Source organism: Triturus cristatus, chromosome 12, assembly GCF_964204655.1.
Source record: "Triturus cristatus chromosome 12, aTriCri1.1, whole genome shotgun sequence".
In the NCBI taxonomy this organism is placed as follows: domain Eukaryota; kingdom Metazoa; phylum Chordata; class Amphibia; order Caudata; family Salamandridae; genus Triturus; species Triturus cristatus.
Window position 1 is genome coordinate 78,474,079 of NC_140595.1, and position 17,834 is coordinate 78,491,912.

Below are 17,834 nucleotides of genomic sequence, written 5' to 3' on the forward strand. Positions count from 1 at the left end.
GCACACAATACTTTTCAATAGAAACAGGTAAGTAGCACGAAATACACAGTGGTCACCAGGAAGAGACCAAACGATATACTAAAATAGTGGTATGCGAACCACGACTCAAGTCAAGACTGCCTAAAAGATGTAGGAGTGCTGGAACCCAAGGAAACGCCCATGGTGAGTATCTAGGAAGCCCAAGATTGTCGAAGTCAACTAAAAATCACCATAATGGTTGTCTGGATTGGTGCAGGGTGTTCACTTAAGTGTGCATTATATACCAAGCCAGCTTCTCACATGCTTATATTTGTCAAGAATCAGTCCCAGGTCCAAACACTCCTCAGGATTCGGGCGACGCTATATGGGGTCCACCTCTCGACGTCACCAACTTCCTGCACTAAAGGCACGGAAGACTGGAGCAATCGAGCGATGGAAGGATGGGAACAGCGGGGAGTAGAACCTGTAAAGAAAGTTAACATACAAAACAACTTTTTTTCACGAGTGGAGAGTGAGAGAAAGAATCTAACAGTTGCGTTCTCCCAATACAACTTTTTTTCACTATGGACAACTGTAGTCTGAGACTGTATTCCCCATCCGGGGGTACAGTTTTATCGCGATGGTCCTACTGTATTAGCGTCAGTTGGAATATCAAAGATATTGACGGAAACGCCTCACTCACATAATAGTGACATGCTTCATCATCGGCGTTACCTCCACACCCAGATAAGGTGATACTATCTGGGCGGACTCAACCATAGATATACCGGGAGTTCTGATAAGTAGGTCACTGGTTTATGAGGCGAACCAGATTTTTTTGTTGTATTCGTTAAAAATATCTACAAGTGTACCTCCTCTTGATCCTTTATTCTGAGGCACTTGTGATATAGATAAAAGCCAAATATTGGGGTTTTTTTTGAACCTTCTTGTGTTCAATTATACCCTCTGTTTAATGCCAACATGTTTCGGCCCTCCCTAAATTGCCCAGTCGGGTCTGGGGCCTTCGTCAGGGCGTGGTGTTAATACAGCCTACTTATGAGTCCTAATTTGGGCTTATTACATGTGTTCCATGCACACCAAATGTGAGGCCTAATGCACTCACCTGTATGTCTTTTGTTCGAACTCCAGTAGTATTTCTATAAGGAGTAAAAAAGATCTCTTTAAAATACACTCGCATCTCTAGTTCAAGTATATCATGACTACTGTGCAACTGTAGTGCTCATAGGTTTTTCAATGATATCGAGTGATTTGGTGCCAACTGACTAAGTGCTCACTAATCAATTGTATGTGAGACTATTTGTTCGTGTTGCATATTTTTATGCCATCTCCATTACATTTGCAACCTCAAAAAAGACTTCCACCGCCTTAAGCAATGCTCTAATCCATATTTATGATGTTTGCAGAAAAACACAGAGTTCTTCTTAGTTTATAGGGGACATATCCATTATTTACCTATGGGTTCCGCATAATCTGTTTGTAAATCAACTCATCCGAGTTTCAGTTGTGCTCACACGTGCTCAATTTTTGTGTGGTCTTTGTGTGCTCTTATCCATAGGTTGTAGCCGCGTGTTGAGTGCTCATAACTCTATTTATTGTGTGTCAAGAAAACTACCACTTCAATAGAAATCTAGCATCCTGCTTGGTGCAATGCTCACCTACTGGTGGATGCTAATTAAGCATCATGCAGGCTGGAGTGTGTCAAAGGTGGCGTCCTGTAGTCACACACTGCATTAAATAACAAAGGTTTAGTTGTTTCAAACATCCTGTCTTAACCTTTCGTTTGAGTGTGTGTCTCCAAAGTCTTCTGAACTCACACAGGATTTCTTTATATATTATTTACACCCCCTTCTATAATGCATGTCGGGTGAAGGAAGGGGAACTCATGTGGACAGTATTTTCAAAGTCCGCTCGTTTCTGTTCTCCCCCCTTACTATGGTGATTTATAACTTCAGTCTTATTGCTAAATTTATGTTTTCACTGTAATTGCCGCCCTCAATTGGCTACATAATGCCCGGTGGGTCTTCTATGTTTGCAGAGTACTCGTGTGATTTCCCATTCCACTTGTCACCGTGAGCTGATTTCACGTGTTTCCCATGGTATCGCTAAATTTACGGTTTCACATCCAGGAGACAAACAGTGGGCGTGTCCCCCGTGTTACCTCTAAAATCCAAGGACCCGTACACGTCTTATTTGACCCTTCCACTACACGCATTAGGTACTAGCATGTTACTCGCCACCCCTCTTAGATTTACATAAAAACAGCAGACTCATAAAACAAGCAGTTCCCAACTTACTTCGTCAAGGATCCGCCACCGCCGATCTGCCTAATACACCACTCGCCTGCCGTCGAATGGTGATGGCACTTCCTCGGCTTGTTTTTAAACCTTCCTCTCAATTGGTTTAGCTGACGCTCTTTCGCGTTTCGTGTATCCTCTATCGTCACTCAGAGGACTGCTCGACACGCGAGAGGTGCGGGATCATGGGTATTGTAGTTTTCTACGGTTTCTCGTGATTTCTAGGAAACACCATTACTACGATCCCTTATCTCTTGTGTCAGCGCGCTCCTGATCGTGTTCCGGAACTGAAGCGCTTTTGTTAGGGTTGTGTGCATTAGTGATAATTATGGTAATAGATCATGTGTTTAAATTTTATATACACCGGCACACAGAGATTTACTCCCGCTTACTGAAAATGTACTCAGAGACTGACTGAATCAATGTATAATCTCTTTGGTACAGTTCTGTAGATATTTTCATTTTTTGTTGGTTACCAGGTTTGGTTGGTAGGTCTACATTATCTCTCATGTTTGAGTTCCTCGATAACTCAGGGTCGTCCATAGAAATCACGAGAAACCGTAGAAAACTACAATACCCATGATCCCGCACCTCTCGCGTGTCGAGCAGTCCTCTGAGTGACGATAGAGGATACACGAAACGCGAAAGAGCGTCAGCTAAACCAATTGAGAGGAAGGTTTAAAAACAAGCCGAGGAAGTGCCATCACCATTCGACGGCAGGCGAGTGGTGTATTAGGCAGATCGGCGGTGGCGGATCCTTGACGAAGTAAGTTGGGAACTGCTTGTTTTATGAGTCTGCTGTTTTTATGTAAATCTAAGAGGGGTGGCGAGTAACATGCTAGTACCTAATGCGTGTAGTGGAAGGGTCAAATAAGACGTGTACGGGTCCTTGGATTTTAGAGGTAACACGGGGGACACGCCCACTGTTTGTCTCCTGGATGTGAAACCGTAAATTTAGCGATACCATGGGAAACACGTGAAATCAGCTCACGGTGACAAGTGGAATGGGAAATCACACGAGTACTCTGCAAACATAGAAGACCCACCGGGCATTATGTAGCCAATTGAGGGCGGCAATTACAGTGAAAACATAAATTTAGCAATAAGACTGAAGTTATAAATCACCATAGTAAGGGGGGAGAACAGAAACGAGCGGACTTTGAAAATACTGTCCACATGAGTTCCCCTTCCTTCACCCGACATGCATTATAGAAGGGGGTGTAAATAATATATAAAGAAATCCTGTGTGAGTTCAGAAGACTTTGGAGACACACACTCAAACGAAAGGTTAAGACAGGATGTTTGAAACAACTAAACCTTTGTTATTTAATGCAGTGTGTGACTACAGGACGCCACCTTTGACACACTCCAGCCTGCATGATGCTTAATTAGCATCCACCAGTAGGTGAGCATTGCACCAAGCAGGATGCTAGATTTCTATTGAAGTGGTAGTTTTCTTGACACACAATAAATAGAGTTATGAGCACTCAACACGCGGCTACAACCTATGGATAAGAGCACACAAAGACCACACAAAAATTGAGCACGTGTGAGCACAACTGAAACTCGGATGAGTTGATTTACAAACAGATTATGCGGAACCCATAGGTAAATAATGGATATGTCCCCTATAAACTAAGAAGAACTCTGTGTTTTTCTGCAAACATCATAAATATGGATTAGAGCATTGCTTAAGGCGGTGGAAGTCTTTTTTGAGGTTGCAAATGTAATGGAGATGGCATAAAAATATGCAACACGAACAAATAGTCTCACATACAATTGATTAGTGAGCACTTAGTCAGTTGGCACCAAATCACTCGATATCATTGAAAAACCTATGAGCACTACAGTTGCACAGTAGTCATGATATACTTGAACTAGAGATGCGAGTGTATTTTAAAGAGATCTTTTTTACTCCTTATAGAAATACTACTGGAGTTCGAACAAAAGACATACAGGTGAGTGCATTAGGCCTCACATTTGGTGTGCATGGAACACATGTAATAAGCCCAAATTAGGACTCATAAGTAGGCTGTATTAACACCACGCCCTGACGAAGGCCCCAGACCCGACTGGGCAATTTAGGGAGGGCCGAAACATGTTGGCATTAAACAGAGGGTATAATTGAACACAAGAAGGTTAAAAAAAAACCCCAATATTTGGCTTTTATCTATATCACAAGTGCCTCAGAATAAAGGATCAAGAGGAGGTACACTTGTAGATATTTTTAACGAATACAACAAAAAAATCTGGTTCGCCTCATAAACCAGTGACCTACTTATCAGAACTCCCGGTATATCTATGGTTGAGTCCGCCCAGATAGTATCACCTTATCTGGGTGTGGAGGTAACGCCGATGATGAAGCATGTCACTATTATGTGAGTGAGGCGTTTCCGTCAATATCTTTGATATTCCAACTGACGCTAATACAGTAGGACCATCGCGATAAAACTGTACCCCCGGATGGGGAATACAGTCTCAGACTACAGTTGTCCATAGTGAAAAAAAAAAAAAAAAAAAAACAAACAAAACATAACACAATGCGAGACAGTAAATACCTACTCTCAGTAATTCTCACTGGTTTGTCTCTTGATGATGAAGAGCCTCCTTATGTCATCAGAAACACTCTTGTAGTAACCATACACAACTTTCATCACATCAACTAAGCAATAGAAAACACATTAGGTATGGGTCATTCCTATTACACACCCATCTAAGAGAGAGAGGGTTGGCTATCTCCTTCTCAGCTAATTAGTGATGGACGGTACTGCACGCACTCAGGGGAACCTAACAGGACACTAGGTCTGTGTTAATACACAGAAGGCATTAATTCGAGAATCGAGCCCTCCGCCTTGATGCTTTGGTGGGTTTTATGTTTTAGTCTCGTATTGAATATAGCATTAAGTTTGCTGGATGCTCTCTCCAGCGTTAGCTCCAAAAAAGGAAGTAAAGTAAATGACACCCCACCTATCTAGGCATTAGAAATCTCCTCTAGGCTACTTTTTTGACTTCTCACTCTGTTGTCAAACACTGGTAGAATTTGGTCTTACTCCAGACCAATTATGGGACAGTCTATGACAAAAAAAACAACTTTCAACGGCCAGCTGGCCTTGCACGCCTGATGTAGCACAATTGCTCGTCCGGTATGTCAACGACACACCCACTCTTTGGATACTTGCTGTTTGCTTGTTCGGGTGCCGCCGGGGGTAGCGGGAATCTCGGAACCCTCCTGCTATGACTGCGGTAGGCTCCGCTGCTCTGGTGAAACCAATCAACTCCCCGTCAATCGGCAGTGACTCTATGGAACCGGAGACAACTCTCCGTTGAAACGAATGCGGAATCGCCGACGTTCTGGGCCAAACAGGTGCAGCAGCTCCCAGTCGTTCTGCCGGGAACACAGGACCCTGAGACAGGGCTTCGAGGTACTTGAAGTCGGGAAACGCCGAAGCTCTCGGCCAAACGATGCAGCTCACCCTACGACTCCAAGAAGCGGGAAAGTGTTGTACGGGTCGCCGCCCGTCAGCACAGGAAAATCTTTTACGCACAACGTCGTGCGTACGTTCCGGGCTTTTTATGCCCGTGGCTCCTCCCACACTACTCCTAGGGTTCTGGGAACCGTAGTCTCGGCAGGCGCGTAGTCTCGGCCGGCGCTCCACCTACGGATCCTGACAATATTGATTGAGTATGTCCTCCATGATAGGCACTTAGTTAAGTATCCCTTTTCAGTGGACCAGTGCCACCCCCACCTTCTTACCACAGCACCATTTTGGGGCAATATTCTGGTGCATCTAGGGTGACTGGATCCCAAGGAAGTTTTCACATGTAATCAAATCCCTACTTTGTGACTCCGTAATAGTTGAGTAGATCCACACCTTAATAATAGAATATATTAACCATAATAACACAGGGGAGACTGAGTTAAATAATTATAAGACTCCCTCGAAGCTGTACTTTGAGGGTCTTTTATTCATGGGACTGTCCATTTAAAAAGAATGCAAGAGGCCCAGCGGCCCTCGTCCGGGCAGAAGAAAACTAGCCTTTTAAGGCTAACTGGAGATGCTTAACTGTAGTCAGGGGCCAAACAAGGACAGCAGAATTCGATAGAGCACATTACATTTTCACTAACGTAGGGGATATATTCCATTACGGTGGCAATAACACTAGCAGGCTTTTGGCAAGAAAATTGTAAGCCCAACAAAATCTAACCTTTATTGCACACGTTGAAATAAAATGTGCATGGTAAAAGCAAACCAAAGGGACGAATCAAATACCGGGCAAGACCTAGTTTCGAGAGAATTCTGACCCAGATGAACTGAAGGCTAATCTGGGTTTCATCAACCTCTTGTGGATGTCAGAGATGGAGAGAAATTAGAAGGCTTGGTAAAAGCGTAGCAAATCCTCACTATAAACCACAACTTAACATCTGCTGAAGCGCTGGGGCCTGATGAGTTATTATCCATGTTTTAAAAGTTATTTTCCCACAGATTACCATGCTCTTCCCAGACCCTTGAATTTATTTAGGGATGGGATAGAGGATCACCCACTCGATGGCTGAGCCATGGTGTTCAAAACCCAATAAAAACACCTCCACACCAAGGACTTTGCCCAGATCCTGACAAACAGGCAAGATGAGGTTCTCCCTTCACTGATCCACCCAGATGATTCCAGTTTTGTTCCCAGGCCGAAGACAACAGAAAGGCACTCCATCCTATTGTTATCACTAGGAACCAGGGGGAGGGAGACAGTGCTTCACTCCCTGCATACTGAAAAGGCATTTGTAGGTGAGATGATAGCTGGACCCATGGTGCCCAAAACTCGAAGACTTCTACCTGACTAGCTGCAGATTCCTTACCTTAGAATTTCCCCAGGCCTCCAACTGGATCTGGAAGATTTTTTAGGAGAATCCCCGTGCACCGGTAGGTGGCGTTGTTCCGCTTCACTTCGGCTGCACCGGAAGTGGTGTGCCGTACCCTTATAGGTGCCACCATGGCACACTGACAACTGTTCTTTCCTTTTCGCGCAAGGTGGAGCTGAACAGGTCTGAGCTACCCTCTGGTATTTTTTGACTGGCAATTTTGCTGACTTTTGGCAACTCTTTTTGAGATCTCTCTCCTGGTGTGAGGATGTCCCCCAAGAACCAGCTGGTTTCAAGCCATGTGATACCTGTCACAGACAGATCTGTGACAGACCCCCACTTGGTGTGTTTGTTGAACTTTGAGTGTGACCATGACTCGAAGACTTGTGTGGACTGTTGCGCCATGCATCCGAAGGTGCTGAGGAAGCAGTCCCTTAAGCTGCTCATCACCTGCTGTTAGACGACCCCTGATGCTCAAGATCCTGGTTGTGAGGAAGGTCCCGAAATTGTTCACAGAGCCTCACCCGGTGTTTGTCGTCTGGGAAATCAGTTAAGTTCCACTAACATATAAAATCCAAGCAGTCAAAATCGTCTGACGAGGTGTGGGAGCATCTGCACTCTGCCTCGTGCTTCGGCAGAGCCTGAGCCGATTTCGCTCTTCTCTGACTTTTAAGGAGCCAGAGCAGCCCACTGCCAGGTCAAATAATTTTATGAAGCCATGCACCTTATATTTGGGCTGCCCGGCTCCTCGGGAGTGCCTTCGGGTCCCATGGGTTCAGAAGGGGCCCCCACTCGATCCATGCTGGCTGGTTTGCCCTTGGCACTAGTTGGGCCTTATGGATCCCTTGCTGGATCTAGAACGGAGTCAACGAGACCAAGACCACCTTTGGCGCCTGTGCCTGCGACGCCATCCTCATTCCCATCTCTGACACAGAGACGGATAGGTATCTCCTGATGCCAGATTTGGCGCTGACTGGGACCATGCTCTCCAGAGTGGAGCCAGCGCCTTTTACTCTTGATAGGCCTGGAGACGAAGAGGATTAGGAGAGGTCTGAGGACCCTTATGGTTACCAGCATCCCTTTGAGGAGGAAAACTGGTATAATGAACTGGTGGAGGTCAATAGGCTAGACACTTTGCCTGACACTGGCTTGATCTCTACTCCTACTGTAGCTACGGAGGAGGAAGCCTTTTCTTTTGCAATGGTGGTACGTAGGGCAGCTGAGGTCTTGGACCTTCAGCTGCCCGCAGTGGCACCCAGACAACTGTCTTGGCCAGTGCTTCAGCCGGGAGTGGCCCCCTCTAAACTCTTACCACCATTTAATGAAATCCTTACTGACCTAATGGTGTCCTGATCCAAGTCTCCTGTGAATAGGACAATTTCCCGCCACCCACACCCTGCCCCTCGGGACCCCAGTTTCCTTACCCAGCACCCCACCCCAGAGAGCTTGGTGGTTCAAGCCTCTTTAGATAGACAATGTTCTCTTCTGCCAACCTTGTGGTCGGTGAACCCTTTAGGGCCATTATTCCCTTGCGATCTGGGATTCAGTTGTGCAAGTGTTGCCCATGGTCCCGGAGGAGGCCAAAGTCTCACCTGCTATTGCTGACAAGAGACGCAGCAAAGTTCTCTAAGATATGATCCCTGCAGCGCCACGTCTGGCTGAGACGGACTTGTTTTTCAGGCAGTGTCTAAGCCTTGCTTTTGGACATGCCCTTTGGCTCTCGTGTTTTTGGAGAGAAGGCAGACTCCGTGCTGGAGCACTTTAAGGACTGCAGAGTTACAGCAAGGTCCTTGGGCTGGTCTATGGCTACTCGTCACTCCGAGTCCGCCCCTTTCGTGGCCACGTAAGAGGTCTCAAACTGCGTCCATACCCTCCCAGCCACCTTTCAAGCCTTTTCCTGGCAGAGGATGTGGGTCTTATAAACGTGGGACAGGTAGCCAGAGGTTGTTAGTCCACCTATCTCCCTCCCCACCCCCAGCAGCTGCAGCCTCCAAACATCTTTAGTTTGCCCTCCGACCATCATAGGCATCAAGTGGGAGGCAAGATACGCAATCACCTGTACCACTGGCGGTCAATATCTAATCGCTAGGTTTTGCAAATAGTCCAAAGGAGCTACTCCCTCCCCCTTGCAACTACCCCTTTACCCATGCCACCCACTTATGATCGACAGACTAAGGACTGCCTCTCCTTACTCCACCAGGAAGTAATGGCTCTCTTGGCCAAGGGAACCATTGAGAGGGTGCCGGCATTAGAAGTAGGCCGTGGTTGCTAGTCCTTCTACTTTCTGGTGCCCAACACAGACGGAGACCTTCGTCCTATCCTAGACCTGTGGCTTCTGTCTCTTCCTGAAAAAAAGGAGTAAGTCAAAATGTCATGCTGGTCTTGGAATGGAAATTGTTTTTGGTCAACTTCCCTATGCATTGTATAATTTAAGTTAGCATTTGCAGCACCATTTTGTATTCAGCTGCCATGTTGTACCATGATCGAAAATAAGCTTCTGTCTCATTTTGTCTGCCTCAGCAGAAAGCAACCTCAATTCTATTTCTCCAAGGTTGAGCTTTGCTGCACTAATTAATGGACTGTTCTGTCAATGCATACCTTTCCCATTAGATAGGCCTGGTCCTACTCTGGGAGACAGGCAGAGTAACCTTGAATCTGAGATAGCATGTACCTGGTTCTCAGGACCGCAGCTCATCCTTCTCTCTTCTTTGTTCACCAGCTACTAACTTGAAAATTCCAGTCTGGGCGTGCCTTTTGGGGTACTGGAAATGTAGATCTGGTATTACCATTTTGGCGGGGGTCAGTCCCTCTGCAGCAACCTAAGGAGGCTGGTCAGACTGGACTCCCCTCAAGTGTATCTCTAATAAATACATTTGGTTTGTATTCTGTCTGACCGACTCGTCATTTGTTTGAAAGGCTGAAAGGTTGTCCCGAGTGACCAGAGTGGTCCTAATTAGGTCACTTCCTTCACTAGTTTGGTCTGCCCTGAACCCGAGAGACTGGATGGTAGCATTTGACTTGCAGGATGCAAATTTCCACATCTCTGTCCAGCCTGCAGTTCACGGTGGGCCAAGAACACTTTCAGTTTGCCGTGCTCCTCTTAGGCCTTACCGGCGCCCCCCGGGTGTTCATGAAAGTGATGACTGTGATTGTAGCTCATCTGCAAAGGTAAGGGGTTTCAGTTTTTCCCTACCTCAACGACTGGCTGTTGAAGATAGTCTCTCACCTCCAGACTGCAGCGAACCCTCTGCTCTTGATGATGTTCACTAGCAACGTGCCAAAGTTGCACCTGACTCCCTCTCAGATGCTCCCTTTCATCGGAGCTGTTCTGGACACAGTTCTGTTTCGGGCCTGTCCTCTCGATCAGCGAGTCCAGGATATTCAAGGTATATGATATTAATGTTTCAGCCTCTATCCTAGATCTCGGTGTGAGTGACCCTGAGATTGTTGGGGCTCATGGCTTCCTGAATCCTGTTTTTGACTCGTGCCTGTTGGCATATGCGGGCTCTGCAGTGGGACCTGAAGTCCCAGTGGAGCATCATCTCCAACATGGTACAAGTCTCGAAGGGAACTTTGAAAGATCTGCACTGGTGGCTAACAAACCACGATTGGGTCAGTGGCAGACCCCTCTCCAACTAGAGTTGACTGTGGTGATATATGCATCACTTATGGGATGGTGTGGCCATCTGGGAAAGGTGAAGATGAGAGAACTCTGGTCTCTGGCGGAGTCCTAGTTCCACATCAACCTGTTGGAGCTTTGGGCTATCTGCTTGGCATTGAAAGCCTTTCTTCCCTCGATCAGGGGAAGGTTGGTGCAGGTGTTCACGGACACCACCACTGTCATGTGGTACTGCAACAAATAAGGCGGGTGGGTGTCGTGGACCCTTTGTCAGAGGCTCTGCATCTCTGGACATGACTGGAACGCCAGGGCATTTCCATGTGGTAGGTTCTCTGAATGCCAGAGCGGATGAACTCAACCGAAGATGCCTAGCAGATCACAAATGGCATCTCCATCCGGAAGTGGTGCAAGGACTTTCAGCTGTGGGCGGGGGATCTTTGTTAGATTTGTTTGCCACTGCCGAGAATGCAGCAGTTTTTCACGCTGGAGTTTCCAAGGAAACTCTTGTGCGGAGATGCTTTTCGTCTTAAGTGGGCTTACTTCCAATACCACTCCTGCCCAGAGTTCTCAAGAAAATCCAAAACAACTGGCCCAAGTTAATCTTGTGGCTCCCGCTTGGGCACTGAGAGTTTGGTATCCCGAGCTCTTGAGTATCACAATCAGCCCTCCAATCAAGCTGCTCCTTCAAAAGGATCTTCTGTCGCACAGTTGAAGGTTATCTTTCAGCCATTTCAGCTTTTTTTGCGGTTGCCAGCCCAACATTCATTATTTAAGTCACCTGTTGTGACTAAGTTTCTTAAAGGCATGCAGCTCTTGTTTTTTCCCCCAGGTCATTCATCATGCCCCAGTGTGATCTGAATTTTGTTCTCACCTTGATGCGTGGCACCCTTTTAGCCTCTGCAAAAATGCCCTCTTAGGCTTGGGAGTTCCTTCCGAAGGTTGGGACTTCCTTCCATGAAGGCCAAAATATCACTCTGCCTACCTTTTTTGCTCTGCCTCATCCCTCCAAAGAGGAGAGACTACACCGCCTGGACCCACAAAGAGTGTGGTTGTTCTACCTAGACCACACAAGACTTTGGGTGGGCAATCAAATCTTTTTGGAGCACATGGGAGCTAAGGAGAGGAAGGCCTTGTAGAAATGGACTATCTCAAGATGGTTTGTGCTTTTCATGAAGATCTGCTAAGTATTGGCCAAGAAGCAACGTTCTGAGCATTTGCCTGCTCATTCCACCAGAGTTAAGGCTGCGACCACTACATTCTGCAGTGTCTCGATCCTGGATATTTGTCAGACAACAGCATGGACCTCCTTGCACATGTTTATCAAACACTACTCTGGACAGTCGGGTCTGTTGCAATGGTACTTCGCCTGTTCAATCTTACAGGACTTTTTGATTTAAAATTGGCTTCGCAGACCTACCTCCGGGGAAAGCATTGCTTGGGTATCTATTGCAAGGTAAGGAATTTTCGACTATATGTCTGTCAGATGAACAGGTTACTTACCTTTTGGTAATGCCTTATCTGGAAGAGAGACTATCTAGCTGCAGATTCCTTACCGACCAGCCCATCCTCCCCGCTCTGAAAGTTGATTGTAGTATAAGCGACAACATTCTCATGGCTGTAGTTTCTTCCACAACTGTGGTCAGTTCTCATCATAGCTCTGAGGTCCTGATGCGAAAAGTCTCAAAAGTAACTCGCGCCACCTTGCCGGCATCTAAACAGGTACTGTGCATGTCCCTTCCAGCGTGGCTGATGCGGAGTCGAACAGAACCCCCTACTTGCACAAAGGGATATTGCTCAGAACTCTTCCGGATCTAAACTGATGCCTGAGGATATGTTAAGGTTAAGAATCTGAGGCTAGATGGAAGCTCCACCAGATAAGGCATTAACGAAGGGAAGTAACTTGTTCAATAATGGGTCAAATAGGACCGTCCTTCTCCTCATTGTAAACACCAGGATCTTTATCACGAGCCTGGCAAATAGGCTAGACTAGCTTCTCCCTTCACTGACCCCCCCTCCCCCTGGATCAATCTAGTTTCGTGCCCAACCGATGCACAGTGCACAAGAAAAAGGTGCTCCATCTTATTGATATTGCCAGGAACGTGGGGGAGACAGTGCTTCTCTCCCTGCATGTCAAAAATGCATTTGGGGGTTTGGAAGATGACACACTGGTGGCAATGACTTGCTGTCTGGGCTTTTTTGGGCTGAATTGTGGCGAACTAAAAATCCCCTTCAGCAGAAAATTGGTATCAGTAGGGAATTGTCAGAGAAGATTTGTATTAAGAGGGGATCTAGCCAGGGCTACCCCAATCCTTGGCACCTTTTCTGCAAATCAGTGATAATCACTCCATCGGTGTTTTGCTATGGTAGGACACCTTTATGGTGACAGCCGTCGCAAATAAATTTAGGGGAGAAGATGTGGCCTAACTGCTAGTGGTTGACGTGGATAATGGGTAACCGGGTTAGTCTTGGTAGGGACGCTCAACATCTTGTGCTTCTGGCCAAATCACCTAATCTCCCCGTGCCTAACCTAAAAAAAAAACAGTGAATGTGACCGTCCTACTGTTTGCATTAGCAATGGAGCCATTGGCGATACATCTAGGTGGAGTACAAGCGGACTGGGGAATACAGGTAGGCAATGCATGTATCAATGTATGCAGACGATACACTTCTCTATTTGCAGTATCCATGTGTGTCGGTGGCCTTCCCGTTACAAGCGCTGGACAGTTTTGGTGCTGCTTTGGGCTATATATCAGTGGAAACAAAAAGTGCTCTTCCCGCTAGCTGGATTGGTGGAGAGATCTGCTGAACCATCCTGATGTAACTTTACCGTGGTAGGAACTGACTTATTTAGGTAGTATGGATTTCATATGGGTAGGGTTGTGCAGTGCCTTAGAGTCCACATAATTCTGGAATACCTTGCCAGTGTCAATTACTGGCAGAATAGCGGTTAGTATAATGGTGGTCTTGCCCAAAGGCCTTTACATTCTGCAGAATTCTGTGTGTTTGATACTGCAATCAATTTTTTGGGAGAGAAGTATACTCTTGATTTCCCTTGTTTGGGCGTGCAAGAGAAGTACTCGGTCCTTAGACCTTGAAAATGGACAAGGAAATGGGTGGCCTGTGGCTGCAGGATCTGCAATTGTATTATGCCTGGACTCCTGCAATATGCAACCTTTTGGTGCTCTGAGGGCCTGAATTAGGAAAAGGACGGTGGAGAGCAATGCACTCCCTGATTACCTTATGAGTGGATCTCATGACAGAGGAACCTTCCTTTCATCGCCTGGGAGGGGGCGATCAAGTATATCTTTAAGCATTTGCCTTATGCTAAGTTGCTGAACATGTGGTGACGGAGAAAAGTTTGACATGCAGAAGGTGATGACTGTAGGATGGTGAGTTCAGGGAGATGCCGGACATTAGGTCTCCTGTATATAGACATTAAGTTTATTACTTTTGAGGAGGCACAACAGATCTTCCAATCAAGTTGCAAAGGTGTACTGAATTGTCTGGGAGGTCTGGACAGATGTTCCCGTGGAACCAGCATAGTCCCATACACTAGACCTGATACTGAAAGTAGGATCAAGCAGCTATGAGCTTGTGCCTATATGCAGCATTAAATAAAAGAAAAACAATGCCAGTCTCTCGGCATAAACCCTGTGGGATGCTGATCTTCCAGAACCACTCGCAGATGCTGAGTGGACCAAAGCCTATGCCCTAGGCAAGTAATCCTCATTTCAGATTAGCCAATTTCTGTTTACATCAAACCTATCTCACTCCACCGAGAATGCATGGAACTTTCCCTGCCAGATCTGAGGTGTGCCAGAGGTGTGCTATGAGCCCAGCAGACTTTCTACTACTTACCAGGACATGGAATTGGTTGGAAAATTATTGGACTGAAGTGGTGCAGAGACGTTGGTGGGTGTAACTGTGGTATAGCTGGAAGTAAACATTAAACAGTGCCTCTTGTTGTTGATACTCATGCTGAAAAGGGGTCGCAAAATCCATTCCCAACATTTGGGCTAAGAGAGACAAAGCCATACATTGTCTCTCTCCAGTTGCACCCAGGCTCTATTCCTAGAGAGCAGACTGGTATGACTGGGCTGTGGCAGAGGAATGTGGACTGCACTATGTCAGAACATATGAGAACGCATAACAGGATATGGGGGTGTAGCAGGACAGGATCACTGGGCTAGCGGACTCCCAGACATTCCGAATTCTAATGGTAGATATACAAACTGATGACTCAAAGGAAGATGATGCGATCTGAGGATAGAGGAGCTAGTGATGGGATGGGAAGAGTGATAGGATAGAAGTGGGTGGATGGTATGTAGTAGTTTGAAATGGACATTGAAAGACATGTACACTCATTTGGAATTGATGATTTATGGTTTAAGATTTAAGACCTTTGCTCCTCTCACCACACAAGAGTTCATGTCAGTTCATTGAGTCTAATGGTGTGCACAGACAGGCCGATAAAACGATATTGATGTTGGGTTCTACTGCAAGTATGTATTATATTGTTGGACAATAAAATAATCAATACAAATTTAACAAAAATAAACTGCAAAAAGCATGACCTGGAAGCCATACACACTGATGCCTTAAATGTGGAGATGGAGATAATTAAATGGGAAATTTGCAGTTCGTCTTGGGTTGCTTGTGTTCCAGTTGATAGGGGACTTGGCAGTTCGGGCTGGACTGTTCCTATTGGAGCATGGCAGAGACTATTTTGTATATGTCTGTGTGTAATCTGACATGGCATGGTGGCCAAAAAGAAAACAATTGACTGCGATGCGACCCCTTGTAGTTACCAGTAGCTGAAATGTATGCATGCATTCCATTTATTACTTTTTTGCATTCTTCATTGTGACTTCTTAAGTGCGATGGTTATGCCGAGACTTGGGTCCTGTGCTCACTGTGCCAATGGAACCAAGCTGTACCTGACTGAAGAGGCCCAAATAGGCCAGATTCGGTTTTGGGTTGCTGGTGTACCTATTCTATTCAGAAAGGACCTGGCTTGACATTGTGGGCTGAACTGGAGCAGGACCCAGGCTGGTTTGCATAAGTTGAGTTTTAAACTGAGGTGACCTGGTGAGCAAAAATGCAGTGGACTGGCACACAGCCCGAGTAATTACCAGGGACTCTTTTGTGGTGTTCTTAGTCTAATGGTAGCATACCAGAGGACAAAAACGGAAAACAGTAGCTTTACAATACATTAATGCTTTGTTACATAGTCTCATTTAATCTGCCACTGGCCATCAAGCCCCCTTCACACCCTTTTTCCATTGACACTTTAAACATGCAAGTTAATCCTGCCCCCAAAATGTTCTGATTGCCGCTCTCCCCGAAGTAAAATCCTCAAATTCCTTTATCTGGTGCTGCCAAGATGCCTGCCTTTCCATTGTTTGTATTTTTATGCTTAACTGAGATGTACTGTTTGGTTGCTGCTGCCTTTATGTGAGTTCTTTCTTCTGATCTCTTAATTGCTTCTCTTTCTGGCTAGTTTTCTCTTCGGAACGTCCACGTGGGAGATATTGTAGCTGCGGTTTATACCTCCGATCGGTCCTGGTATAGAGCAAAAGTTCTTGGATTATTGGAGAATGGAAATTTGGATCTCTACTTTGTGGATTTTGGGGATAATGGGGAATCCCCACTAGAGAACCTACGTGTTCTCAGGTAAGAATTCTTCTACGCAATAACTTCACTGTTGCCTTTGTGAGGAGGTGGAGGGTGAACATCTAATTTAGCCAAATTGAATGTGTAGCCCTAATTTAGAATGCCAGTAAGATTTTGAAAGTAAATTTTTTTTGATGGCTTTTATTGAAGAAAGCGTTTCTCATTTGGTGTCTTTTGCTCAAAGCTAGAGATATGAACACTCCAATTCAAGCTGCATCTATCAGAGCAGGGCTGCATATAGTGTGCATGTAATTACCTCAGCAGAATTACAATTGGGAGGTGGGAATCAATAATGTAGTTACAAGTTTAGAGTTACTGTTATTTATCTGGAGCCTGTCTTGCCATTTGGATGGCATAGAAAATCATATATTCCTGTTGCGGAACAAAAAGCGTTTTTTTCCTCCAGGGATCTTCATTTATAGTATTAAGGATGTATTGTCCCACCCACAGGCGGGATCATAGAGCACGGTTTACAAAATCAATACAATAATTATTTGTTTAAAAAGCCAAACAAAAAGGTAAATAGGCTACTGTGGCCAATGTTCACTTCTTTTCTTGGAAAAAAACCTCTTAAAATGCTGACAGAAGGTCACTATATTCAGTATAGTGACAAGAAAACTTCCACAAACTGTTTTAAAGGAAGGTGGGCGGATATGGGGACAAAGTGATGTAATAGGCTGCAGTCTAAAAGGTTGGAAAGACCGACATTGCTTTTTTCAAAAATAGCATAATACATATCCTTATGAAATGCTAGTTAAAGGTGGGGGGGGGGGGCTCTCCTGACACTTTGCTGCATCAAACATTTGCTTATCTCTTGCAGATCTATTACTTTAATCAAAACAAGAAGAGGAATTCTCCTTTCTTTTTTTTTTTTTTACCCCATTTACACACTCGGTGCCCTATCCTACCCCCCCATGATATGGGTCTATGTATTATGCGCCATAATCTGTATAAGCACTATAGGTACTTATTGTATCCCTGTACCCACAAGGTCGATCATAGAAGTAGGTGGAAAAGGGTTATTACGTAATTGCAATGGTGATATTACAAAGTCCTGTTTTAACTATATGTACAAGTATGGTTTTAGTTTTTCACCTTTGCTCAGAATGCATTATGCACTTTATACTCTGTTCATATGTGCAATATCATGAAAGCACTCTGCACTTTACATTCTCCACTTTGCAGTTTATTCTTGCATTGGCACTTTAATAAGGAGTTAAAAATAAAACAAAAGACTTAATATGCACTTTAGATTAGTTGGAATCGTCATTAGGTTATTATGATTCTTTATGATGAAACTTCTGGTGAAGGATAAGTACTTCATTTTTCTGTGCACTTTAGTGGGTTTTGGGTTGGGGTGGTGCCTCAGGGAATGGCTAATGGGAAAAGGTAACAAGATAGTAAGCTTTAGGAT

The 17,834-nt window shown here is 45.3% G+C and overlaps 1 protein-coding gene across 8 annotated transcripts in view; it reads left to right on the top strand.

The window, feature by feature from the left end:
• The window catches only part of TDRKH (tudor and KH domain containing), a 375,719-nt gene that overhangs the window by 188,883 nt on the left and 169,002 nt on the right, over positions 1 to 17,834 (top strand). For all 8 annotated transcript variants that reach the window (XM_085639768.1, XM_085639770.1, XM_085639771.1 and 5 more), the window contains exon 8: positions 16,248 to 16,420. In XM_085639768.1, coding sequence (XP_085495894.1) covers positions 16,248 to 16,420 — 173 coding nt within the window. The remainder of the gene's footprint in view (positions 1 to 16,247; positions 16,421 to 17,834) is intronic.